At 47.4% G+C, this 26,404-nt stretch overlaps 8 protein-coding genes across 8 annotated transcripts; 2 read left to right on the top strand and 6 right to left on the bottom strand.

The window, feature by feature from the left end:
* Nucleotides 1-6,549: 6,549 nt before the first annotated feature.
* Nucleotides 6,550-7,606, bottom strand: HD556DRAFT_1222891 (GTP-binding protein; the record flags this gene model as incomplete). Its single annotated transcript, XM_041296842.1, has 6 exons — nucleotides 6,550-6,692; nucleotides 6,753-6,959; nucleotides 7,021-7,103; nucleotides 7,152-7,324; nucleotides 7,373-7,405; nucleotides 7,463-7,606. The coding sequence occupies 6 exons, from the start codon at nucleotides 7,604-7,606 to the stop codon at nucleotides 6,550-6,552; spliced, it is 783 nt and encodes a 260-aa protein (XP_041168052.1).
* A 449-nt stretch (nucleotides 7,607-8,055) lies between these two features.
* On the bottom strand, nucleotides 8,056-9,191 carry HD556DRAFT_1320048 (uncharacterized protein). The gene is made up of 2 exons (XM_041301292.1): nucleotides 8,793-9,191; nucleotides 8,056-8,724 (listed from the first exon to the last, which is right to left on the bottom strand). Exons 1-2 carry the CDS (start codon nucleotides 9,027-9,029, stop codon nucleotides 8,329-8,331), a joined length of 633 nt encoding a protein of 210 aa, XP_041168051.1. The 5' UTR covers nucleotides 9,030-9,191; the 3' UTR covers nucleotides 8,056-8,328.
* Nucleotides 9,079-10,552, bottom strand: HD556DRAFT_1532390 (uncharacterized protein; the record flags this gene model as incomplete). Its single annotated transcript, XM_041309527.1, has 7 exons — nucleotides 10,092-10,552; nucleotides 10,004-10,068; nucleotides 9,805-9,863; nucleotides 9,738-9,754; nucleotides 9,443-9,608; nucleotides 9,301-9,392; nucleotides 9,079-9,184 (listed from the first exon to the last, which is right to left on the bottom strand). Coding segments are annotated over exons 1-7 (681 nt in total), but the record flags the coding sequence as incomplete, so codon positions are not given.
* On the bottom strand, nucleotides 10,553-12,655 carry HD556DRAFT_1320029 (uncharacterized protein). Its single transcript, XM_041301291.1, has 8 exons — nucleotides 12,373-12,655; nucleotides 12,277-12,316; nucleotides 12,008-12,230; nucleotides 11,840-11,956; nucleotides 11,682-11,785; nucleotides 11,327-11,636; nucleotides 11,103-11,271; nucleotides 10,553-11,041 (listed from the first exon to the last, which is right to left on the bottom strand). The coding sequence occupies exons 1-8, from the start codon at nucleotides 12,485-12,487 to the stop codon at nucleotides 10,701-10,703; spliced, it is 1,419 nt and encodes a 472-aa protein (XP_041168049.1). The 5' UTR covers nucleotides 12,488-12,655; the 3' UTR covers nucleotides 10,553-10,700.
* A 1,673-nt stretch (nucleotides 12,656-14,328) lies between these two features.
* On the bottom strand, nucleotides 14,329-14,560 carry HD556DRAFT_1436131 (uncharacterized protein; the record flags this gene model as incomplete). The annotated part of the gene is made up of 2 exons (XM_041305518.1): nucleotides 14,329-14,433; nucleotides 14,486-14,560. 2 exons carry the CDS (start codon nucleotides 14,558-14,560, stop codon nucleotides 14,329-14,331), a joined length of 180 nt encoding a protein of 59 aa, XP_041168048.1.
* A 1,123-nt stretch (nucleotides 14,561-15,683) lies between these two features.
* Nucleotides 15,684-18,949, bottom strand: HD556DRAFT_48234 (glycoside hydrolase family 79 protein). Its single transcript, XM_041310735.1, has 14 exons — nucleotides 18,664-18,949; nucleotides 18,290-18,600; nucleotides 18,228-18,240; nucleotides 18,013-18,178; nucleotides 17,876-17,963; nucleotides 17,738-17,826; nucleotides 17,640-17,687; nucleotides 17,400-17,590; nucleotides 17,033-17,348; nucleotides 16,968-16,977; nucleotides 16,872-16,913; nucleotides 16,578-16,815; nucleotides 16,471-16,525; nucleotides 15,684-16,420 (listed from the first exon to the last, which is right to left on the bottom strand). Exons 2-14 carry the CDS (start codon nucleotides 18,585-18,587, stop codon nucleotides 16,019-16,021), a joined length of 1,956 nt encoding a protein of 651 aa, XP_041168047.1. The 5' UTR covers nucleotides 18,588-18,600; nucleotides 18,664-18,949; the 3' UTR covers nucleotides 15,684-16,018.
* A 561-nt stretch (nucleotides 18,950-19,510) lies between these two features.
* Nucleotides 19,511-22,264, top strand: HD556DRAFT_1436129 (acyl-CoA dehydrogenase/oxidase C-terminal; the record flags this gene model as incomplete). Its single annotated transcript, XM_041305517.1, has 14 exons — nucleotides 19,511-19,619; nucleotides 19,670-19,748; nucleotides 19,793-19,947; nucleotides 20,000-20,084; nucleotides 20,139-20,377; nucleotides 20,427-20,486; nucleotides 20,540-20,679; nucleotides 20,732-20,751; nucleotides 20,806-21,046; nucleotides 21,101-21,312; nucleotides 21,360-21,759; nucleotides 21,812-21,996; nucleotides 22,047-22,143; nucleotides 22,190-22,264. 14 exons carry the CDS (start codon nucleotides 19,511-19,513, stop codon nucleotides 22,262-22,264), a joined length of 2,097 nt encoding a protein of 698 aa, XP_041168046.1.
* A 1,970-nt stretch (nucleotides 22,265-24,234) lies between these two features.
* HD556DRAFT_1281522 (uncharacterized protein) lies at nucleotides 24,235-25,147 on the top strand (the record flags this gene model as incomplete). The annotated part of the gene is made up of 4 exons (XM_041299297.1): nucleotides 24,235-24,344; nucleotides 24,413-24,468; nucleotides 24,517-25,060; nucleotides 25,119-25,147. Coding segments are annotated over 4 exons (738 nt in total), but the record flags the coding sequence as incomplete, so codon positions are not given.
* Between the last annotated feature and the right edge of the window lie 1,257 nt (nucleotides 25,148-26,404).

The raw sequence follows: 26,404 nt of genomic DNA, 5'->3' as shown, positions 1-26,404 counted from the left end.
TTTGAGGTCTAGAAATGCGTTAGTGTGTTCCTGAGTCCAAATAGCACCTAGCTTGAAATTGCTCATTGTTCGTCGGTACGTTGCTTTCGACATGGTGTTGTCCACTGGTACCCTGAGTAACAAATTACGAATTGGTCCCTCCCTTTTTGCATATGCGCTTATTAGCGTATGATAAAACCCCGTCAAACCTAAAAACGATGCTAAGTTTTGTGCGTCCTGGGGTTGTTGCCATTCTACAATAGCTGTGAGTTTTGTTAAATCTGGTTTAACTCCATCTCTTCCTATTGTTCCCCCCGCAAACTCGGTTTCCGTCATGCACAGCTTGGTTTTGCTTGGTGCTATCGAGAACTTACATTCTCGAAAGCGCTTGAATAGAACCGTTAGTTTCTCTATCATTTCTTTGAATGTACTTGCCGTGCAACCCCCATCGTCCATGAACAACTCCATGAAGTGTGTTACTAATAAATCATGTAGTCTTGCCGCTAACGCTTCGCAAAATGCTGTTGGGGCTCCCGTTATTCCCATTGGCATTCTTCGATACCAAAAGTACCCGCGTCCTTCGATATAAAACGCTAGGTATGGGCGCCACTTTTCCGGTACTTCTATGGCGTAATATCCTGCTGCGAAATCAAATATTGATATGAAACGATGACCACTTAATCTTTGTTGTTTTGCTAGGATATCCCCCTGTGGCATTGGTGCGACTTCTGTTACTTTGTTGAGTTGCGCAAAGTTCTGACAAACTCTCCATTTCTTCGGTTTTCTCTCTTCTGGTTCGTCCAATGTTGGTCTTGGTACTTCTCTCGGTGGTAACTCGAACGCTGGGCGCATTCCTGCTGTCCTATATTGATCGTTGACTCGTTGTTTGAGTTCGTCCCACGTCAAGCCTCCAGCTTCGTGTGCCTTTTGAGCGATGACCGTTGTTGCTGCGCACTTGATAAGCTCCGGTGGTGCCCTTTCCACTATTCCTGCTGCGAGCATTTCGCTCACTCTCTCGTTGTAGAACTGCGACTGTTCTGGTGTTAGTTGTCGTTGGTGTATCCTCAGATTAAACGTTGCGTCGTCCGGGACGTTTAAGTTCAACGTCGCTCCTGGTATTGGGACCACTTCCTTTAATGTTAGTGCAAAGTTATCCGCGTTCCTCGATACCAGTTGTTCTAACTCCTTTCGTTCCTCCTCTGTTAAGTCGTCCCCGAACGTTATTTGCCGTAAGATTTCCTTGACTCTTATCGGATTGAATGGGTCCAATTGACGAGTGTATAGTGCCGCACTTCCTTTGATTGGTTCTGGTTCTCGAAGCTCCTCTAATATCTCGTCCTCTGTCTCCCCTTCATCTTGTTCCAATATTACGTTGGTGCTGACCGCATGCTCTGTAATCCCTGGTGCGTTAACGTTTTTCTCCTTTTCCGCTGACGAATTCTGATTGACTTCCCTTGCGGGGAGCTCCTCACTCCCCCGTAATGTTTCCCTCTTTAATTCTTTTCTCCATGTTCCCCTTTCCGTTCTTTGCACCGTTGGTCTCCACTGTCCCATCGGTGTTCTCGACTGCCTTCTTCTTTCCTGCACCCTCTTTGCTCTCGTGCTTTCAACTTCCTCTCTCTGCTGTTTCTCGTCCAGCGTTAAGTTGACCCCTTCGCCTTGCTCCATCATGCGCTGATCTTTGACTTGATTCTCTAGTTGTGCTTCTTGTGCGCCTCCTGAAATCTTTATCTTGTCTGTTGCGTAATCGTGGACCGCCGCAAATGCTTGAAGCGTTGGTTTTCCCAGTAGAAATCCCCAACTCCCTCCGCTATCGAAAACCTCGAATGTACTCTCCGTTATTATCCCGTTAATTCTAACGTTTCCTGTCCATTTCGCAACCGAATTAATGATGTTTCCATTCGCCATCCGTAGTTTTTTGTTCGATTGGCCATAGTTGTGTAGTCTGTGCTTGATTTTTTGAAATATTGATGAGCACATAACGCTAACCATTGCTCCGTCATCGAATAGCGCTCTGATTCTAACCACCTCTCCCTGTGGACCTTCCAGTTCGATTCGGTGTATGAATGGAACTGCCTCTCCGTTCTCTATTTGTGCCTTCGTCGTTTGCGGGTGTCCGACCGAATACAAGTCAACTATCTCGATTGCGCTGCGAGAATTGGTGATACATTTGACATCCTTAGCTACGGCTTTAGCATAGAGTTCGGGGCTATTGATCCTGATCTTTTCCTCGCATCTTGCCTCCACACATGCGAGGACTTTGATTTCGTCCTGCGGGTCCTTGAAACTTTGGGTCGACGTATTGTTCTGCTCTACGTTGACCCGTCCCCTTTTCCCTGTTGCTCCGAGATTTCTTCGATCCATGCTCCTGTTGTCTCATAGTTTCCGTCAATGACGAGCGCTATAGTGGTTGCTGTCGCTCGATTGAAGGCTCCCAACGCTTTACTTGTGATTGCGCGCCATGCCGCCTCCTTCCTCGAGAGCCTCTCTGTGTGGTCTGCTGGTAAGACACAGTTGCGACTATTATGTCCATGCGTTCCGCAGTTGAAACATTCACTTGACGCGATAGCTGCTGTCCCTGGCTTGAGCGGGTACCCAGTCTCATGCGAAACTCTTGTGCTCTCTCCCCATTTCACATTCCATTGTGCGATTTGCGTTCTGTATGCTGTGTGTCCTGCTGGAGTGTCTGGTTGATGAACGATTGACGAAACGAGTTGTCTAATCGTGTTCTTTATGTCCTCTGTTATGACGAGCGGTTGTGGGCTTGTGAGTGGTTGACGGCTAATGGTGGATGGTGCGGACTGATTTGTTTGCTGTGCTGGTACTCGTGCCACGTTACTATTGCTTAACGGCGTCGTAGCTTGTTTTGGTGCCGCAATTGACATGCGAGATAATTGATTCTGGAGTGCCGTGATTGGGTTTGACGTTGTGCTGCGCTGTTGCAACCGGGCTACGTCTGCACGCAACATGTTGACCTCTCGTTCCTGTCTGATGTACTGCTCCTTCTTTTCCAGAAGTCTATTGCCCTTCAACTCTTTAACTTCTTTCGTAAACGCCTCCCAATTTGCATATTCTTCGTCTTTCAGCAAGTCTTTGACGACGCTTGGCAGTTGTCCTCTAACTTGCCATATCATCGATGTGCTTCCTTCTATTCCTGCACTTGTTGCGAGCTGCTGCGCCTTCGTTGCCCATGCTTCGTGTGCCCAACATTCTTGATCGTACAACATGGTCTTCGTCCCCACGTCTACGTCCATTAAACGATGATCTAACAACTCCCTTTCGTATTCCGCCTTGGTCTTCTTTGCGATCGTGATAGGTGGCCATCGTGCTTCAAAAGCTACGACAAACAGGACCCATGTTGTCTTGTTCGTCCCCGTGAGTCCTTTAAACCATACCTCCGCTTCTGATCCTGTGCTGAGATAATCCCCGAACGCCTCTAACTTATCACTGCTCGTGATTATTGCCTGCTGTCGCATTGCCCGATTGAATGACTTAAGAAAGTCTGCCGGATTTTCCGTTTTGCGTCCATCGCCATGAAATATCTGCGGTGTCTCCGTAGGCATATATTGTTTCGGCTCTGCGATTTCGAAGAACTCGCCAAGATTGTAGTTTGGTGTCGTGAAAAGCGATGTGAACGGTTCTGGTTTTGCATACTCTTGTAGTTCTAATTCGAGCTGAGATAAATCGAGGTCCAAATTCGGTACGTCTAACTCAGACAATGCCCTGTTACTTCCTGAGCTATTGATGCTCGTGAGCGGAGAATTTGGAAATTGTTCTGGTGTGTCTAGCGGGGATGAAGCTGTGGACGTATCCGCTGACCAGTTAATTTTTAACCGAACGTTGGTTATCGCCTGTCCTGTTTCTGTTCTAGGTCTCAAACCGCTATGCATCAGTTTTTTGGTGAAATTCCACGTAAACGAGTAGAATAGAACACAGCCCTTTTTGAATACTTGTGGTTTGTTTAACAAACACCTGTTGTTTATCTTTATCTTTTTTGATCGTAATACGACGTAATACGTTGTCTGCGAAGCTTTTCGCAAATGGTATTCTGCTTTGCTTCTGATTCTGATGCTGCGGTTATATGCAAGGCTGCTGCTAAATCCGATGATCTGAAGATGCTGAATGCTCCTAAAATCCTATGCGTCTTTGGTTCGAAATCGCTCTGTTCACCAAGATGGACTAGTGCTAGAGATGAGATGAGAGACCGCTGCTGCGAAGGAATGAGCTATGCTACTACAGGAACCGTGTGCATGTGCGTATCGTCTGACTAAGCTGTGGAAACCTCCGAAAGCCTAGGTCTCTGTACCCTTGTCCTGGGACCCCTGGTCCAACGTTCTTGACGTGAGTCCGCGACGTTCTCCAAACATGTATACTACCAGGCAAAGCATCATATTGCGTGATCATGCAACTGTTTCGTACAATTCCACACACTGAATCCACCTCAATAGACCATTCAATGAACCCACATTCCCAGCCAAAACACCTCATCTGAATCGGAACGCTGTATTGCATTGCCCGACGTCAAGGTCTCGCTGAAGACAAGTAGATCAGCGAGATTGTTGCCACAACATGACGTTGAAACATACGCAGGCGATGATTTAAACTGATTTCAAGAATAGTCTTGATTAATTCCGCCTTCGCCTGCGCCTGAGAGTCCAAAGATTCTTTTGCCTTCCTCTGCAAGCGTTTAAACGGCAACTTCGCCATAAAAGCATTCAAGTTTCCGTGAGATGTGTGGACAGCAGTCCTCACACGTTCTTCATATGCCTGCACGGCAGCGCTCACACCTTCCCTGATAGTAGTCGCATGCGGAGATGCCATGTACTGCTCGAGAGCGACATAGAAAGAAGGAACAGACTTTTGCTGGTCATGAAGATGGCGTCGCTTGTCGAAAATGTAGAAAGAGTGTTCGAAGACAATGACAACAGCTAAATGATCAATGATAAGCAGGTTCATCGCAACGCAGCCTCAAAATTCACCAGAACAGAGCTGAACAATGTTCTCCAAGGGTGATGAGTCAGAGGCCTGGTACATTCGAAACATCAGAATTGCATGTACAATCTGTAACCAATTGGACATACCGTAGAGAGTAACCTAGACCGCAGCTCTGCACTTTGACTCCGCTCAAGCTGGTAAAATCATGATGGAAAGTTGAAATCGTCCATCTCTGCTGAGGATCGATACACTCACATACTGCCAATGCGTAACATCTTCGGTCAGCATGGCCCGAAGTCAAAGAAGAATAAAGAGACTAACTTCCTATAGATAAATCAGCGATGTCGTTCGCGAACAAGGCTCGGATCAAAACACTCACATACTGTTAAGGGATGTACGGTTTCAGTCGTAAGAAAAGCTCGAGCTGGACGAAGAATGAGCACACTGACATTCTGTCAGTGGATGAGCAATGTCATCGGTGGGGAAGGTTAGTGATGCTCCAATTCGACTGAGGGTCGATGTGCTTACATCCTGTGAATGGACGGACGATGTCTTCGGTCAGCATAGTTTAAGCTCGACAGTGGACAGACAAACTCACAATCTATTGATGGAGCATCAATGTATTCGGTCAGTATGGCGCGAGGGCGACAGAGAATCGGTAGACTCACATCCTGACAACGATTCACCGATTACATCAATGACGAAGACAAGACGTAGGCAGAAAATGATCATACTCACGAGCTGTCAACGGATCGACGTTTTCTTCGGTCAGTGGCTAAAGGTCGGTAGAGGGTCAATGTACTGACCTCCTGCCAATGGTGCATCAATAGCTTTTGTGAGAACTTGAACTTGAGAAAGAATCAATGCACTTACGTTCTATCAACGGATGCACAATAGCTTCATTCAGGAAGGCTCGAGCTTGAAGGAGGATCAAGACACTCACACGCTGCGAACGGTGGGCAACAACTTGTATCAGCATGGCTCTTGCTCGAACGAGGATCGACACACTCACAGTCTGCGAAGGGTGGGCAACGACTTGGATCAGCATGGCTCTTCCTCGGACGAGGATCGACACACTCACCCACTGCGAAGGGTGGGCAACCACTTGGATCAGCATGGCTCTTGCTCGAACGAGGATCGACACACTCACAGTCTGCGAAGGGTGGACAACGATCTCGATCAGCATGGCTCTTGCTCGAACGAGGATCGACACACTCACATACTGCAAAGGGTGGACAACGATCTCGATCAGCATGGCTCTTGCTCGAACGAGGATCGACACACTCACTTCCTGCAAAGGGTGGGCAACGACTTGGATCAGCATGGCTCTTGCTCGAACGAGGATCGATACACTCACATCCTGCGAAGGGTGGGCAACGACTTGGATCAGCATGGCTCTTGCTCGAACGAGGATCGACACACGTACTACCTATAAGAAATGCGCAACATAAATTAGAGCGACCTTCAAACTCTCCGATAATCTTACAAAAATATGTGGAAACCAGACACCTGATGCCCCTACCATCTTCTCATAATCCTCGGATGTCAGTGTCTCAGCAAAGTCCAGATGTTTCATGAGTGATCTGGGCAATATCAGTCACTAACGCTCGAGGCAGGTAATGAGATCATGAGTAGTTACTTATCAACTGCATATTTCATGCAGATCTCCAAGTTGGTCTTCTGAGTCGAGACGAATAATTGCTGAAGCGCTTCATTATCCAGAGTTCCCGCCGTTTGTTCGATGAGTGGCCCGCAATCCGCATCGTCCCTGTCCATGTCTAATAGACCAACCAGCGTTAAAATGGATCAGACTCATAAGTCGACGATCAACAGCTTACTAGGGAGGCATATGTGGCATTTCGGAGGGCGTCGAATCTCCTTGGAGTGGTATAAAAATTTCAGCTGTGACCCAATCGCAAATGATTCTTCTGCGTGCTTCGGCGCCCGTTCTTCAGCTTCCTCCATCGATGCTCCCTGCGATTTCAGCTGGGCATATGATTCGTCGTAGAGTGCATCAAATTTTGTGAACAGTACTATTACTGGAACTGAGGATTGTGATTCTGCGCATCAGTCGAATATGAACAACGGTCGGATGCGAAAGCTTACTGTTTCCAGTATCGCATTGAGAGAAAAACTTGATTTCACCTGAGGTGAACGACCTACTCGCCTCGTCCATGGGGATGCAATACCTGTGTTCAAACCGTGAGGCCGCGTCGCGATTGATCAGCTGTAATTACCAGATAGCGTGGAGTTGATTTCTTAATCTGGTTTCCTTAGAACGGTCTGCGATGAAAGCCTTCACCTGGTCAAATTCGGATTCGCCACCTGCTTCGAACCCGCGAGAGTCATGAAAGATGAAACCCAGATTGCTTTGAAACACCATTTCATTCTCGATGTTGTGCAATCCGCGCTGAGATCGTGTTAGTTCAGGTTACCATTTATTGAAAGTACACAGCACCTCTGTGGAAGCCATCAAGACCCTGGCATCAATCTGAAGTCCATCGCTCAGTCATGACTACGATCCTCCTACTAGCATCGTGCTGCCTACCTTTTTACCGGCGCCGTTATATATTTCTGGATTCTCTCGTGTGTTACAGACTCTCTGTAAAAGGGTAGTTTTTCCTGCATTGGCTCTTCCTATAACGAGGATTCGAAAGCGACCGATTTTCTTTCTTATCTCTGAAGGATCCATGGGGGAAGGTAAATGTGACGGAGACTCGGAAGCGTTGGGGTAGCCTTATAATCATTGCAGTGTGTGGACTCGGTAGATTCTTCCCGAGTTGAAAATGATCTAGATTCAGTGGGCAATGGGTATAGTAAATGCGTGCCACATGAGGCATACACGAGGAGTCAGATGTCGAAGTGATTTTGATCATTCGGAAGTGGCGGAATATCTGTGTTGGGTCACAAGGATCCGTAAGAGTGGACAAGGCGAAGGTCGTCTCTTATACTAAGCGCCTGAGTACTAGCCATCGATCGATGCAATCAGTAAGACTGCGAGTCATTGGCGCAAACCTGAATGTATTAAAACATGGTAGGAACGTAAGCTTTGGCCGGGAAGCTACCCTACTATAACTTTATTTACAATGCCTTAGTAATCATGAACGCATAATATCTTATCTCACAAAGTCTCGAGTTTGATTCGTTTCTATCATGATGATTTATATATCGTTTGACAATACAATGAATGTACATAAAATAAGATCGTATATGGTGATTGGTGAATACAGTGAAAAGAAATAGAACTGGCCCGGGAAAGACTATCGCTCAAGCTCAAGAGCCAACACGGTTCATTTAACAATAAAAATTTGGAGCCTCGGGGTGAAGGATAACGTCGGTAAACATAATTTTCCTTAGACGATATGAAAAATTGTTCTTGGGTCAAGAGAGTCAAAGAAAAATTGGCAAGGGCCCTTAAGCTTTGGAAGGGCGAATACCACCGAGCACGAGTAGCGTCATGGTAATCGTAAACTGGATGAATGGAAAGATAAACTGCAGTGACTTCAGAAGTTTTATGAACCATGCAGGCATGGATGCCGGTATCGCGCGTAGACGTTGAACCTTATACTTGGGGAGGCTACGAGGACCAAAAGGCGGGTGCCTCAGAGTGAGCGTGTGCTGGCGCATCAGGATCTTGCCCAAAATGATGAGGAATGCGACGCAGAAACTCAGTGAGCTGCCGACAAAGAAGAGTCCGCACGAGAGCTTATAACGTAGTGAAGGCGTTTGGGAATCGTGCGTAGGGACACCATCGTTGACAGGGGAATCTAGTGGTGACGCGTTGTACCAAATTGACCCGGTTATCAAAGCCTGGAGTTGATGAATAGAACCATGCATCATCAGAGGATGCAACAATACTGCTGACGATGTGAACTCACTGAGTACAGTGTCCAGTTGAGACCGACGATAAGTGTCTCAAGAACAGCTTCGTTGGGATTTAATTCCTCTTCCTCTTCCGATTCTGGAATCAGTCCCTCGACCTTTTCCAAGTCTGGGAGCTGCTGTTTTTCCATGTCGCAAGATTCATGAGAAGGATTATACTTGAGAGCACTTCGAGTGGGGAAGTCTTCAGAACGATGCGGCTGGAACAAACGGATAATGTGCTTGCCTGTCATTCATTTCTGCTGGGCGCGCAGATCAATATTACTAGTGAGAAGGCGTTACAGAAGCGCTCTCTGCGACGTAGATGGCGTTATATGTCTGCTTGACTGAAGAAAAGTAAAGTACAGGGTGTTGAGCAACCTGCAGTGCGACCTGGTCACCTATTATGCTGAGCGCACACACAGCTTAGTAACACAGCTTCCCAAAATAGTGCTCATACTGCAGTTCTAGTACTTCCCAAATAATTCCTATGAACTTTCCGAAGATACTCCGACACAGCAATACCTCGTGTAGTATTGAATCAACAACTTGAGTTCCCTTTTCAGAATTTTCGCATATACAGGAATCCCGTGGTATGTGCAGGAACACGTCGTGATCTATCATGCAAACACTGAAAATCACCGCATTTTAAGTCCAGCTTTCTCACCGACAACGACAACAACGATGCTTGACGAACGACGATCACAGGGCTATTGTCAACAGTCTTCCAGACACAGCGGAGATGAACGTTGTGCGAGAAGTTGGATAGTTCATGATCACCCAAGGGAGGGACGAAACTAAACAGCAACTGGTACATATGGTATGGTCTTTTCCTACACATATACACCATTTTATTATTAATTTATAGGATGGATATACTCGATAATTGACCTCATTCGACGGGGGCCGTTTACTATGCTGTCAGGAACTTCGATCCCTAGGACCCTATGTAGTGCACAAACCTGTGCCGTGCAACCGCCTGAAGATAGTAAAGGTGAGAGAGCGTTTGTTTTCAAACTCTATGCTCACCAGTAATACTTTATCAGAGTACTCCTTGAGACTCGCCCCGACATGGTCAAGTTTATGTCCTGTGTTGCTTGGTTTTTGTCAACGCTCATCATGATGAGAATTCACTAGGACTGTCGACGTTCGCCATGCTCGAACGTATCAACTGACAAGTACTCATCTACATACTCGTGCTGTGGAATATCATGATAATGGTGCATACCAACACCTAAATCGCCCGGGTTCCTGATGGACGACTCTGACACGTTACTAACTCCGGCGGTTTGCCTGTATTAGAAGAGAAGCCTCACTCAGGAGTATCGCTCGCCTTGGACAGCCTTTCGGTCGGTCCATTTTTGCTAGCGCAGCGGCGTGTCAGAGAATACAAGAGGATCGCGTCGGACCATGAGATCATTGCACGAGTCAAAAACATAACTTTCGCTGACACATGGACGTCGGAAGCGTAGAGATACGATAATAGGTTCATGCTGGTGCACGAAACGAGCCGGTTTAGTCGAATTCTCGCTCGCAAGTATTGCGTTTGATAGTTCGTCGTGAACAGCCCTCAAATTGGTGCATTTAAATAGAGTATGCTGGCGCAGGTTGGTCGCGAGTCTGTGCACCATATCTCATCGACCAAATTCTTGTTTAGGAGTCCTGGTTATTCATTTTCCTTGATCAATCATATGCATGCATGTCGCATCCGATAGGATTCTTTGCTGATATTCCTGCCGTGGTTAGTATCAATGATTTGTCCTGATTCGTCCGATGAGTCCGTATCGTTATCTTTCCTGTAGCATTGTGCATGTAATAGAATACTGAATATGAGTATACATGAAAGTTATAACAGAAGTTGTCTTTCAAGACGAAATGCAATGCCCCAAGGTACAAATTGTGCACATAGCTTATCGGTACAGATATTATGCAGCATCCGTTTTTGCTTTTTTTGATGGCGCAATAGCGGGGATAGCCTGACCACGAATACCAGTGTCAGGGCCGCCGTCAGGCTCAATAGCCCGTTTGCGCTTTTCTCCGCTTTGTTCCTCAGACACTGCAGCGGGCTGGCTTTTCTCGCCACTGCGACCTCCGCCACGACCTCCACCACGACCACCGCCCCTACCACCACGACCTCCTCTACCCCGACCCCCGCGTCCGCCTCCACGTCCGCCTCGTGACGAACCGCCTTTTTCCTGAGAACGCGAGAGAATTGACCGCGCAGCAAAGTTAGCACGATCGATTTGGAATTGTTTCTCTTCTTCCCCTGTGACATGATAACAGGAGTAAGGCACAGATCGTATGCAATACGGGGAGGGTGACAGTACCTTCTGGTATAGACCATTGGACTTCATTAGAGTTCACTGTCTTCAGGTTGGTCTTCACGAAGTCGATCTCATCTTCCGTCAAGACTTTGTCGAATCCGACGAGACCAAAGTCATCTCCCTTTGAGAATTGGATGTATGGTACCCGAGCGAAGCGCTCTCTCAAAGGAGTCTATCGGTCCAAAAAGTCAGAACCTCGACAGACGAAGTGAAAGCCACCAAATTACCTTCATCTCCGTAAAGTTAGCATCACCACCACAGCCCGTGAACTTCATTGTTGCGCCCTTGATATATGGCACATCTTCACTCTTCACGCTGCCTCCATCTTCCTCCTGCACGCGAATTTTAGACCCCATGAACTCGAGCCAGACTTCGGGGTTGGGCTTGTCTTTGCCCTTTTGACCCTTCCCCTTCTTCTCGTTCTGCATCTCCTGGAACGCATTGAACCCCTTCCGGCTTGCGATGTTGTCCTTGCGCATCTCGGCGGTCTTGCCAGTAAGACCCTTTTCTTTGATTTTCATATCGCAGTAGGCCTCCCTAGAGTCCATTAGAGAGAGAAACTCAGAAAGAGAAACGTCATACTTGGACATAATCAGCAGCTCCTTGCCGTCCCAAGATGGTTTAGGATCAGCATTTAGGAATGCTTCCGCGGATTTCATTTCTGCAAATTCGACGAAGACGGATCCCTGCGAAAAATATGAGCGCGTATGTTACGTCTTGATTGCGTCTACGAAACATACCTTGAACTGCTTGTTCCCGTCTATACGACGCATCCTGACAGCATTCGTTCCTCCATACTGGTCGAAAAACTTTTCCAGCTTCTTTTGGAGATCGGAAGTCTCATCTCCAAACCCTTTCTACAGTGCATGTATGAGCAAATTTGTCGATACCTCGATGATCTACCTTACCGCGTAGACACTTCTCTCAAACTGACCCTTTGGTGGTTGCACCTCAGTGCGACGCCTCGCATTTTCCCCAGCTTCATCCACTTCCAGTTCCTCGCTTGTCCGTAAGGCCTTCACTATCCAGTCATGGCCCTTCGACGCATACTCTCGCATGCGCTTGAACGAAGAGACGGTTTTGATGGGTACCCAGTGTTCGGCATTTGCGGTGTGGAGACTCCACATGAACCTGGATCATATCAGCCATGCACGCGGTGCATGATGATCATGCGCACTTATCGAATGGCAGGTTCGAGTCTGCAAAGTAGAACTCGACTATGATATCGACGGTCATCCATCTGCAGAAAGATGATAGCAGAAAAAACGCGTACTCTGCTTGCGAGCATCCTGCAGCTTCTCATCTTCATCTCCTTCGTGTATCGCCACAGCCTCTTCAGCAGGCCGTTTTTCCTCAGCAGAGGCTGTTACTATAGGTTCCGTAGACATGGGTAATAAGCAACAAATAATTCAAGATAGAGGGTTGAACGTTATAAACAGATTTGACGGAGATGAGTCGAGTTTCGGTAAAGCAACTCGCTCGAAGTTGAAATATTGAGTACTGAGTGTTGACTTCGTTCAACGCTGGCAAATAAGCCCTGCTGATATATATGTGGCTGTACAATTGGAAATTGAGATGCAGGAGTAAATTAGAAAATAAAATCGGAGATTAGATAAGGTGGCTCGGCAAAGCTATTGTTTCATCTCCGAACCTCGGAAACCAAATGACTCTGCGATATGTGCAACAGCCCGGATAGAAGTCTGTCTTATCCAGAATCGACGGAAAATAACAATAACCTTCCAACGTTGCTTCAACATCGCTGTCACCGCTGCTGCTTGGTTTGGAGATCCTAGTCTGCCCCAGCTATATCTTCATCAGGTGATCAAGAATGTCCCACCAACAGAATAGAACGACAATCTTGAGAGTCGCGATGATGATTCCGCCCATATGTCAGCAGCACATATATGCTTGTTGTCTATCTTTTTCGCTTGCTTGATTATGACCACTAAAATCGCTCTCTTTACTCTGAGATGCGCAGAACCATCTCTTTTATGGGAGGCACACATGTTCAGGCCCATAACTGTATAATCAATCACGACATGGGCACAGTCATATAGAACCGAGGGTACTTGGATAGGTTGATCCCGAGTCAAGACTCAAGGCTCACTCGCTGCATTTCCGAAAATACAATAGCACACGCTGCAGACGAGCCGCAACGGCGTAGAGCCTATTCCCATTACAATGGCGGTCATTCTACGATTACGCCCACATCCTACAAGATCACCATCACACAAGACCGCGTCGAAGCTGTGGAGACCGGTCAACGTCCTGCAGATCCCACCATTGCGTATGAGATAGTGCCACCTGTTGGAGAGCCCGCTTAGCTGAAACAGGAAAGGATGAAATCTCACCGTTGCCAAGTTGCTATGAGGCGTCTGTAGCTCTGCAATAATGAATGAATTGATTGATGTGATTGATGGATATATTTGAGGAGAGGAAGTGAGTTGAAATCATAGCAGTGATGTGAATAACCTGGTTAGATCAACGGCCAGTACCGAGGTAACCCACTAAAATGAGACTGCTCAGTACAAACTCATAATCAGGTGCCCGATTCTGTCACTTGTTATGGGACCGGGACAGACAGAGAGACATGGATTCGGACACTAACGCCATGACCATGCCTTTCTATCTGTGACCAAAGTTTGAAGAGGACTTCTGGAGTTGGCTGGCAGAGGGCCCATCGACAAGTCCAGCTGAGTTCAAACACCGCTCGATGACAAAGCTCAGCTGTCTTGCAATAGGTCTTGTTACTAACTTACTTTATAAAATCTGAAGGTATGTCGATTTCGCAAAATGAGAACTTCCTCCCTTTTTTGTGCATCGACAACTTCCAGAACGTTCCGCCCTTTCGATATCTAAGTCGCGCCGCTACCAATCAACCTCTCAATTCAGCCGCATCGTCTCTGTACGGAGATGCCAGGGTTCCCTTTTCGATTCGGAAACGGCGGTCGGAAGAGGGTAATGGCCACGAGACTTGGAGCCCCACCAGCGTTCCCCCAATCATAAAGTACTCCGCCGGTGGGTCATGGTTACGGACGCAGCTGGCCGGTCACCGGACGCGGCTGCAGTCATGCGATAGAACCATAGGCTGAGTCTTACTATCATTGCGCCAGAGTTGCAATATCTGACGTGACCTCATTTTCATATCATTGTTTGCTTCATATCACAGCTAAGTTATCACTGACTCGGTCTGCGAAAAATTGTAGCACCTCGCACCAGCCATAATCGTTTATAATTTCGCAGACCCCACTCTATTGGTTTCTGATCCGACTTTGTAGTCCTCGTCTCTCCCGATGACATTACGCTCGTCGAGGTCAATAGCTTCGCGAGCGGCCTGCGGACATCGTATAACAATACGGCAAGGTTTAAGGTGAGGCGAGGCTTACTACTGGCACTCCAGCGTCGACAAGGGCCATCAGGCTGAGGAGAACAATGAAAACACTAGAGAGGCGGGTAATCATGATAGTGAGTCAATCTTACTTGTATAGAGGTCGTTTGCAACATGATTGCTGACGCTTTTATACTCCATAGGAGAAGGCATATAGTGGACGGTCACATTTCGAATACATGACGGTATTGGCAGAATTGACTCGAAACAGTTCAATTGCATTCCTGTCCGCGGGAGTTAGTCGTCAACGCATACGTGGTGTTGTAATAGAGCTGGGCCCTATGGCCTCGAGAACTTGAAATTGACTCGTGGCACATAAGCAGAATGTTGTTGATCGTTCGTGTCCATCAACTCTAACATAGATTCAGCTAAAGCACTGAAGCCTGATTGCTTGTAAGGCATTTCTGAGGCGCTGTACACGATCATTTGCATCTTCGCGATGTGCTATTTGCCTTTCGACAACGAACCTTGCTCGCTCTGATGCAACCTCGCTGTCGGTAAGTCGACGGACTATGTGCCTAACATGTTGTGTCAGAGGTTGATGATTTGGAGTAGAGATATGTAACATGAGATGCCTTGCATTTGATAGACTCGAGTCATGCCGGTGAGGAAAATAAAGTGCTAGCCAAGCACTAATTGACTAAGCATTCGTCTGGCTTGCTCGTTACTTGCCAGGAGGAACGAGGGAAGCAGACAAAAACCAAAGGCAAGCAGAGAGGAAAGAGGAGGAATCTGAAGCTGAAAATTTAAAATGAATTCGAACTGACTGCGCGCCCAGTTCGAGGGCCGCCCCGCCGGTGATGCCGGTCTATCATTTCATCATACCAGACTTACTGGTTATAGCGTACGTTACTATTACGGAAAAAGCATATCGAAGAATGAGAGTCTGTTCGATCGCCATGCAAACTTTGACTCTGGCCGGGACTCGCTCCGGGTAACACTAAAGATCCCTCCGCTTTCAAGGTTAATGATGCATTGCAGTCTACAACGTGTATACTTAGTCGTGAACGAGCTGAATCATTGCAAGACGAGGGTAATGCTCTGCTTGTTGATTAAGAAGCCCGTGAAAAGGCTATCGACGCACGTTTAACCCGATGATGGCTCGCCAGAAAACATGAACATGAAAAAGATACCTCCGACTACAGAAAGATCGCAGTGGTTTCAACTGACTTGAGCCTCCAGTGAGCGACAAGTTTTCGGGACTTATCGAACTTCGTGATCCAAATTGCCTTGAAAGTCAGTTCAGTTGTGATAGTAGATGCAGTGGTACGAGTGATGAACAAAAAGATGGCGAGTATGATTAGCGTGTGGGATAGATGCAGGCCCAAGATCCAAAGGTAGGATTAGTTGTAAGCAGTATATGTACGCAGGTCAAAGATCCAAGTGGCCAAAGGATGTCATATACACACAGCAGTGACAATGATCATTTCCGAGATATATGCCCATGTGCATCAGTTCCGATGCAAGTGCAGGTAGATGAACGAATGAAGTTCCTGAACCACTGAACCCCGAATGAAAAATTCAAAAACGTTCATCGCACGAGGGCCAGACGCCCGATCATTAGAGCACCAGCCATGACACCGACCAAGCTAGGCAGCGCTTGCGCGAATCCCAAAGCGTTGCTCATCTGGCGGCCTTTGCTCGTGCCCGCTAGGGCGTTGGCAAATCCTTTCTCACCATTCGAGGTAGCCAGAACGGAGGGGTCAATAGTGACGGTTGGTCCACCATGAAAATTCGTATATGCGGTGGTTGGGAAGGTCATCGTTGAAGTTTGGTCGGACTCGGACAGCGCATTGTTGGTGAGGAATACAAGGGCGAAACCAGGAGCAGGTACTTTGACCTGACATACGTTATTAGTCTGGTCACAGGGAATAGTCTGTATGTCGAGTGTGCCATTAAGTCGTCCGTCTGATGAGAATGGGCCGCCGAAAGTCTGGGGAATAATTAGTCTAGGTAATCAAGGAAGATTCACGTTGTGCACACCTGTCCAGCCCACGTGAAGTTGTATAGTTCAGAGACAGATTTAGCCAGGAGGTATCTGAGTGAGCGTTAGGAAACAATAAATTCATGACAATTAGGGAATCACTCACTTGACTTGTACTTGAGCAGGCACCGTCCCCCCGATCGAAATACTCGCAGTGTAATCGCTATCTCCAGACGGATCCGAGACGAAGTTAGTCAGTGCAACACGGACTGGCTGGCCATTTTCGTAAATCGCATAACCCGGAGTGTAGTCGTTTCCATCATTTGCCTGCAGATCCAGGACTTGTGCGATATTGGAGGAACCCAGTGCTTCTGCGACTACTAAAGCCGAGTAATAGATCGGACCTGCGATGGGAGCTCGATTAGCATTCAATGGAAAAATGATGCAAGGTAGCTCATACCAATGGTCCACTGTTGGTACGTCGACTGGTTTCTCACAGGCGCTAAGGAATAACGTTCAAAAAAATCACCATCCAGATAGGATGATTAACACGAACGTGTAAAGGGCTGTAGAAGACAATAGTTAGAGGTTGAATAACGACAGGACTCGAGTTGAACGTACATTGTAATATGTGCTCTGTCCACCAACGTGCAAAAGAACAGTGGAGAAGTTGCTGTATGCGAGTTGGAGAGCATAGTCAATTCCCCACAGGGCGGCACCGAAGCTGTCGCTTAACCCGGGAAAACCTCCGCAAGATGCTGTATTGGTTTCCGACATGATAAAAGGCTTTCCAACGGATTGCGCATATGCGGCAGCACCGGGGAACTCAGCAACGATGCTCTTTCCGGCTTGGTGTGTCAGGAAGGTCGGGAACATCTCTTGGCCAGTGCGTGGAGTTCCTATACCGAACTGGGCGTAACAATTATCGGTGGGATACCTTCACGATTGTGAGCCAGAAGATGACGACGACGGATAATCTGTGACTCACCTTTCAACACCCAACGCAGCAAGGTTTTGGTTGAAGTCTGTAGCGAACCCGGTTTCCCAGATATCTGTTGGGCTCCACACGCCAGCCAAGTTGGGGCCAATGAGCAAATTTTTATTGGGGATATTGGAGTCCGCGTTCATTGCGTCGATGAGAAGACCGAATTCATCTTTGTAATCCTGAGGGCCATAAGACTGCAGAAAGGTTAACAATGAATACGGAGTCAGGCCAAAAAAAACTTACATCCGGTCGATGACCGTGCCTTGAGTAAAGATCAGGTTCATTGCCGCCCTAAAGTAAAAGCAATCAGAGACTGTCGCACTACACGTCGGGTTCCTGACCTGTAGACCAATCAGATAATTTCCAAGCATCGCCTCTCCGACTTCAGCGATCTGCAAACGCCAATGCTGAGTATCATTGAACGGCACACCTACGCAAGAAGGTCAGCGACAACAAGGGTATTATCAGGTATCGCATACCCATATACCAATAGACATTAGCGAGTGCAGAGATCTCCGCCATCATTTTGATGATCTCATTTGTGAAGACGAGGGGCGGCGTTGCCGTCTTGGGGGTGTTCAGTCTCAAAATAATTGAGTAAAAAAAAAGCACTTACGGGGTTTGTTATGCCCGCGTAGTTCTTCTCGAGAGCTGCACCGTCCGGGGTACTGGCCACTAGGGTAGCGGTCTCTTGAGTATTACCACCGACACGAACCCTAACGCCGCCCCCGCGTTGTTGCAGGTTGGCCATAAGGTTGAGAAATGGAACTTGGAGGAAAGAACTGGTAATTGGGGTAAACGCTAGTCCTTAGTGGTAACTGAATTAGTTACCTGTTCAGCCCGACTACAAGACATGTTCAGTGGATACACATGCGAGTGAACGAAATACTTACGGACTTGCGTCGTAACACTGAACTCTATGCTGAAGCCAAAGAATGAGCCTTGTTGTTGAATCGAAACTCCCGAGACATCTCCGGTCTGCAGGTCCACGTTGAACTGAGTGGGTGGGGGTGGACTAGGCGGCGGCGGTGGCTGTAATATCGTTCGGTCGTATGAAGCCGACCCCGTGTATGAGGCAGAGGCAGCCGTCGTAGTCCCAAATGGTGACTGGACATGCGGGCCATAGGCAGTGACAGCTGCCCGAACGAGGCCAAAGGAAAAGAATAACGAATGGACGAGGAGAAGATACATTTCAACGAAATGACTAAAGTGATAAAAAAAAATGCATCAGCTAATTGTAGATTATTTAGTAAGTGTAAAGGAGTACCAGTTCCTCTAGATGGCGATTCCACACACCGTTGGAAAGAGTTGGAAGGAAGGTGCTCCCGAAAACTATGACTGCAACTTATACCATTATTGCAGCATTTACATAAATGTCGAAATAAGCGACCATCTTCTAGCCGCTCACGGCAGAGCCCGCTACGGAATCAGTGCAACGATACAGTCGATTCAAGACTCGAATCGTTGACACGAATAATAGTAGCAACATGAGCAAAAAAACCCAAGGATTTCGCAGCAAGTGGAAGACATGGTCGACATAGCTAATCATTGGAATTTTAACCAAGATTACAGAGCACGCAGCCTGCAGGTACAAACAGCCAAGCTAGCTGATAACCGTGCGAACAGACCGGGGTAGTGGCATTAATGCGGCAATAGTCATGATGGACGACACTCATACATTCGCTTGAAGTCGGTGATAATGTGTTGGGTTGGTCCGTGCGTCGGGACGGGGAGCCGCTAGGAAAGCGGGAAACCTGCTTACGAGTTAAGACAAACGAGAAATTCTTTGATGTTTACACTACACGAACGGCATCGATGTCGACTTATATCGATATCTATTGATGGAATTACGGTGCGTAATGACTTCAGGGAAGTGGAAAGAATAGAAAAGTGTACGAGTGAGCCTGATGCACGAGCCATGTCGAACAGCCTGCTCGACGTCGTTGCTAGATCGAGAGGAAAATACGTCCGTGCCGAGTTACGGTCCCGAAGTCCGTACTAGTACTGTTGAAGTTAACGGTGACCGCGCCGGTAATTCGAAAATCACGAGCTCTCGTACCTTTGTTGTATAACGTCTTGGTCAATCATCCTCTCACCTTGCCAGCACAAAGAAGATGGCGCCTAGACCAAGAGTCGATGTCAACCAGCAGACGGCCGCTGATATGAACGCAGCACGTTCACAAACCTCAATCAACGTTCAGACTGTCAGAAACTATCTATATGGTGAACACTCCAAGACATCCTAGTTCTTGTAACACCCTAACTCCCCTCAGGTGGACAGAAAGTGTGGGATCTACGTCAACGCCTGGAAAAGATTATCGTCCAAGAACCATTATTTGACAAACAGCACAGGTAGGTGCCGGTCATCTTGTCTTTCGTACTTCTTATTCTCTCAGGGACTTTCTAGGCCGGACAGATCAATATATCAGGGCTGCCGCAATCATAAATAGGCTGACTGAGTTACGACGAGTCCATGGCTGGTCTCAGGAAGAATATAATACAGCCTCGTCACTTCTTTCGGAAGTACTATCAATCACACTACATGACGTTGGTATGCAGACTTATATCCTTCACGCAGACCACGCACTCATATATTTGTATAGCATTCCAGCCCGTCTTCCTCGGTCAAGGATCTCCTGCACTGATGGAAAACTATTGGGACTTGGTGCATGAGAAGGGTATTCAAGGGTATGTTGACTTCAAGTCGTTTTCTCCTGAACTATACTCACTAGGAAGCTTCAGGTGTTATTTGCAAACAGAACTCGGTCACGGTACAAATGTAGCTCGTCTAGAAACTACTTCGACGTATATCCCGGAAACCCAAGAGTTCGAATTAAACTCTCCTAGTCTTACGAGCACTAAATGGTGGATCGGTGCTCTGGGAAAGTCCGCAACTCATGGTGCTGTCCAAGCAAAGTTGATCTTGCCGGATGGGAAGGATATGGGACCTCACCTTTTCTTCGTGCAGCTGCGCTCACTAGGTTCGCCTGGGCGTTACCTATTTTATAGCGGCACTGAATGCTGTTGCAGAGGACCACAAACCTCTCCGAGGAATCACTGTTGGCGACATTGGTCCAAAGGCCTCGGGAGGTAAGTGAAATCTGAAGCCACTTTTAATACCTTGTTTGATGTGTTCCCTACAGGCATGGCTGCACAAGACCAAGGCTTCGCGAGATTTGATCACGTACGGATACCCAGGACAAACATGTTCTCGAAGTTTGCTGAGGTCACGATAGAGGGTAGTTATATCCAACCTCCTCACGCAAAACTCAGCTACGGAGGAGTAATTCTCTTCAATTCGCCCTGATATTGATATCACTGACACGATGTACCAGATGATGTATATCAGGGCAACGTCTGTCAATTCTCTGCACTTCTGCTCAACAGCACTAACAGTATAGCATTCCAGCATGATACCATCGGCCGGATGGACCATAGCCAAAGGTAGAGCTCTAAGCATCCAGTGTAATCCCAAATGTAATCCTCTTGCAGCTGCAACAGTTGCTATTCGTTACACGACTGTCCGGAGACAAGGCGAACTAGATGCACAGGGACTCGAACGCCAAGTCTTGACATACCCTTCAACATACTACCGCTTGTTGCCCATCCTCTCTAGGGCATTTGTGTTCATTGAGCTCGGGAGGTATACGGTTTGTTTTACTTCTTTATCCGTTGGTCCAAGTACTCACCTCCGCAATGGTCAGATTAAAGCGTTGACTCAGATGCAAGAGCGGCTTGCAAGTAGGGACACTTCCCTTCTTCCAGAGATGCATGCTCTCTTGTGTGGCTTAAAAGTCTTTGTTACTACACAAGGAATTATTGATATTGAAACCGCTCGGCGTTCTATGGGTGGACATGGGTACAGTGCATTTGCTGGGCTAGGGCGATTATACATTGAATACCTCCCCTCCGCAACGTGTGTCTTACCTTCTGAGCGTTAATTGACATTGAAGAGGTATCCAGGTTCGAAGGGGACAACTTTGTCCTGGACGGACAAGTGGTGCGTGCCGCCACAAAGCTATGCAAAGCTGTGCTTTCGTCAACATCAGCTGTTGCTGAGCTTCCCCTTCCATCAGCTTATCTGCGTCTCTTGTCCACGACCAGCGAGGCCCCTCCACAAGTCACTGCATCAACTTGGCATGATGTCCACAGCGTTGTCCTTCTTCTAGAGTGGCGTGCTGCTCTTATGGTCAAGAATTTCACACAGACGCCAGCGAGTGGAGATGTCGATGCGAACGTCAATCAGCGCTTGGCCAGAGCTATAACAGAGGCTTTTGTCGCAGCACAGGTCGGTGAGATGATCAACAATCTCACCAATTTACCTTCGGAGGACGCGAGGGTTGTCGGCTGCCTTTATAGACTGGTTAGTTGCTATCTTTGTCACTGAAAACGTTCTGATTGCATCATGTTAACAGTACTTGCTAACGAGTGCTGAAAGTGCGCTCGTGGACCTCCTTTCGGTTGGGTTGATTCGTCATACGGGTGCTGGCGATCCTACGCAGGATCTCCGTTTAGCCGTCAAAGCCCTTTGTCTTGAAGTCCTGCCCAATGTCATTGGTCTAACAGATGCTTTCGGCTTCTCGGACTGGTCCCTAGACAGGTACTTGCAAACTATATCTGTACGGTTGACGTACTGACCACGTTCGATAGCGCACTGGGAGTCTCCGATGGCCGCGTTTACGAGGCACTCTGGAAACGAGTGCAGATGGAACCGATGAACAAGGATGAAGTTACTCCCGCTTATGCTGTAAGTCTTTGTTCGTTATTTGATATCATTTACTCAGTCAACGTAGCCTTACATTCGGCCCATGCTACAACGCGGGCAAGCTGCGGCTCAGCAGAAGATGAAGCTCAAAAGTAGACTCTGAAATTACGAATGATCATGACATGTTCAGAGCAGTAGGCATTTACGAGATGTACGTGTTCCTCCTTAAACAAGTACTCAGACGAATAATTTGCGCACTCCAGGATTGATGTAAGCTAGTATGACCTGAATCCATTCTTGGTTTTTTTGAATATTTGTCATTTTGTGGGGTATATTGACATGTATGTTGAGTCAAATTACTCATAACGACCACTCAGTTCGGCACTCGAAGTAATTTCAAAAGCTGATGGTATCCAGATGTGTCGTTCTCTGGCCACTACGTATGACGAGAAGTGCGTGGCGGCGTGGGGCCCGGATCATACTACATATTGTGGTCGTGATAGGCCGATCGAGAACCAAACGACTGGCTATGTCATATCTCCTCGGTATGTGTTGTGTGTTTCGCTGGTTTTAAAAGGGGGTCGGTAATGCTTTGGCTTCCGATTGGGAGAGCCCGGCTCACATCAGACGATGATTCGCACAACATCCTGCGCAAAGTCCTGAGACCTTGGGTGCTTTAGTGAAGATGTACTTAACCATCATCCAAACAACTTGCATTGACTCATTCCCTCCAGCGCCAGTGTCGCCACTTATGGAAACAGCTATAACATATCACTATGATATCATGGTAACCTGCCGGGACAATGAGCTTTCTGAAAGTGGATGAACATTTTGGGGGTTGCCACCACTCGCTCGCAGTTCTTCGGCAAGGTCCGGGCCAAATTTAGATAGCTGTCTTGGTTCTTACGACTAACTTCATATCGATAAACCATGACATGATATTTTTTCTCCTTCGAGAATGGCATACTGATATCATGCAAGAACTGTACAAAAAGCGCAAGCAACAGGAGATATCGATGTGGGCATCAATCAATGCTTGGCTAAAGCCGCCATAACCGAAGATTTGGTCGCCACGGAGGTCGGCGAGCTGATTGACGATCTCAGCATTTGATTATCAGAGCCCAGTATTAGGGTTGTCGGCTGCCCTTATGGGCCTCAGTTAGTCATTATCTTCGTCACCGTCCTTATTGATAGCATCACTCTTCTAGCACTTACTGATATCGTTCTTGTGGGTCTTCCGTCCGCGACGGATTCCGGTGATCGCACACGGGATCACCGTCTATTCAATGCTAGAAGTTTCTGAGCCCTGCACATGGGATCACCGTCTATTCAATGGTGGAAGTTTCGAAGTTCTGCACACATAATGTGATTGAACCAACGAATGTTTTGGCTTTTCAGACTGGTGCCAAGGTTTGTGTAATTCACATGTATGGCTTCAGTCGAGCAATTTTCTGGCCGGAATGAAAGAATCGGATAGAGTCTATGGTCTCACGGTATTTATGTAAGTCACGTGTACACCTAAACTAACTTTCTCAACACTAATCTGATTCTTCGTCTGAGTTGTTTATGACCTACGGCCGCTGGCCCGGGGGTGGAGACCCTACTTCACGACCAAGCCCTGAATCTGTTATCCATGAATATGGATAGCAGCTGATTGGATAGTTAATTCCCTCTGAATCGGACAGTCGAAGGTACGGGGTGTTCTAAATTCAGAAGGGCAAGCTGTTACAGGAGTTTAGGCTCATCAGTATCCCCCTGATAAGAGCTTTTGCTGGATCGATACTGTTGCCAATCCGTCTCCCTAGCATCCCCCTACTCAAGCTGACAGAACCATATACTCGGGGACAGCTGACTGCCGCGGGTGCAATGGATGTAGTTTGCTTAGCAGCGCTTGCTTGTATGCGGTCTTCGCTGATCACCTGTTGATTATGTCTTTGTCATTCTTCACACGGACCGAGTTATTAAAAGTGGCGTCCAAGAGCCGTCCGCACTGCTGGGCTATCACGAGACTTTCTCCGATGATATCACCCTGGATAACACAGGTCCCAAGAAAGTTTGAAATTCGTTGACCAAGGTATTTATACGTAAGGACTGTTGTAAAGATCACTTATCCCCAAAGCTTCACTCGCATCTATGTCTATCCCAACCAGCGAACTCGTCATTTTTGACACTACAGAAGCGATTCGTAAGGATCGCTCAATTTTGAAACCTGCATTCGAGCTAGTTTCAAAGTCTAGATGTGCGTATTGCTCTCCTGGTGGTATACATCACCGGTGATACAGGCGCCTTAATCATACTATTATTGCAACAGGCCTGCCTACGTTGGAATCCAGATCGAGAATCCTGCTAAAGGCTATGTCTTCATGAGTATGTGTTACATATTTCATGAGTCTTGAAATAACTCCCTTGCTTCAGACTGGGACAGCCTAGCACACCATCAAGCGATGCTGGCTTCCCCTTCGTACCCGAACCTGCTCGAAGCTCTGAAACCTGGATATGGGGGCTGGTCGAAGATGTACCATGTGATTTTTAATGCCCAGCCCGTCGCAGTCAAGCAGCCTGTCACGGAAGTTCTCCTCCTTACTCTTAAGAACCCCAGTAACCGCACAGAGGTGTTTGACATCCTCACCAAGTTCTCGGACTCAACTAAGAAGATGGCCGTATTTGGTCCTACACTGGAAGATAAGAATGTGATTATTCTCGTTGCTGGTTGGCGGAGCGTTGAGGTATGCGTGGAGATTATTGCAATTTTAGACATACTGATGCCGTCGACTTCTAGGCTCATTGGGAGGCGGTCGCTAAGCCTGAGACGAAAGCTGCGCTTGAACGGTTGTACACTCTTGCCAACAAGGACCATCTATTCCACACCAGCCTCACCTCTTTCACGGGAAAGTAGGGTTTGTCTCTTGAGGATACTGAAGTCGAATTCAAAGCATGTAATACTATATTCTAAGTTTCTGTATCACAAACTTCTCGTCAGTGACGGAATGCTGTGAGGGAAGGCATCATAACGACCTGGAAAGCATACCCAGACCTTATAAGCCCAGACTCGGTATAAATTTAGGTAGAGTGTGGGGTAAAAGTCCAGATCAGAGGGAGATGTGACGCAGTAACTTGATATGACCTATATCAAACTTTGAAATTCGAGAAGCTGGCACAAAGCGATCTGTACATCGTGTCCGCAAAGTCACCTCGGTTTTAGTGCTTCAGCAAACGACAGTGTGAGAATGAACAGTAATAACCTACACAACGCCGTCCCGACATCAATTTCGTACCCCATAATTGTAATCATAGCTTGCTTGCACCTTCAGGTCAGACTGGTCATATGCTGCTAGTATGCATCTCTTTAAGTCAGATATGCGAGTGACTTTTGCAGCAGATCGTCCTATGACCGATCAACCGTGACGCCTCAGACCATATAGGACAATGGGAAGCCGATATACTGCGTGTACCGATGACGACCCATGTAGGAGACTGTTATCCTTGCTCGTAGGCAATAGAAGGAAGGCACTCGTTCCTCCTATCAAAACAAAAATGGTAGCAGGTGTCGGCACATAGCACATACGGCGCTATTGGGGTTATCAATAGTAGCTCATTCGAGCAAGATCAATGCCGGTGAGGGCGCCTGGTGCATAAAGGCCATGCAAAGATCATAACGAACGCCATTGTGATATTGTTGCATTCATTTCATGACCAAGCGCCCAGGACCCGAAATTCCCGGACTGCCGCCTACTGTCGCGACTCACTAGTTGACTCGGAAAGTCGCTGAATGATCGCAGTGACAGATTACTGCGCACCAAGTTCACCTGGCGTTTCCGCTACATCGCATCACATTCATAGTCCAGGCACGAACTGCTATCTAATCCGCACAACTGTGCGGCGATAGCCAGTTGCCCCGGTGCCCGAGTGACTTATTAGACGACCTTTCGACTTCTCGGACAGGTCCGCTCGTGTAAACCTGGTACATCTGTGCGACTCAACGTATCGATAGCGTGCCAAAAGTTTTTATTAGTGTTGTACGATTCGTACATTTGCACCTTTGTTCGATCATTTGGTTGTCATTTATATGATCTCTGGTCAGTGGTGACATATGCGAAGTTGCGGCAGAGCAGAAGATGCATCGATGAAGCTCAAAAACTCTGAATCTGGTGGATCTGTTAAATCTGTATGGTATCCGCAGAGCCCTGACTGTCGTTATCTGTGAGGTGTACGTGTTCCTCCCACATGTTCGGATGGATAGGATCTGAAATTCAGAATAGCAGCCTTGAGTTAAGCAACATGCACGTATGCCCTGTGTTCGCAG

This window comes from Suillus plorans (assembly GCF_016647745.1).
Source record: "Suillus plorans strain S12 chromosome Unknown HD556scaffold_1, whole genome shotgun sequence".
NCBI lineage: Eukaryota > Fungi > Basidiomycota > Agaricomycetes > Boletales > Suillaceae > Suillus > Suillus plorans.
This window is presented reverse-complemented; position numbering and strand designations above follow the sequence as displayed.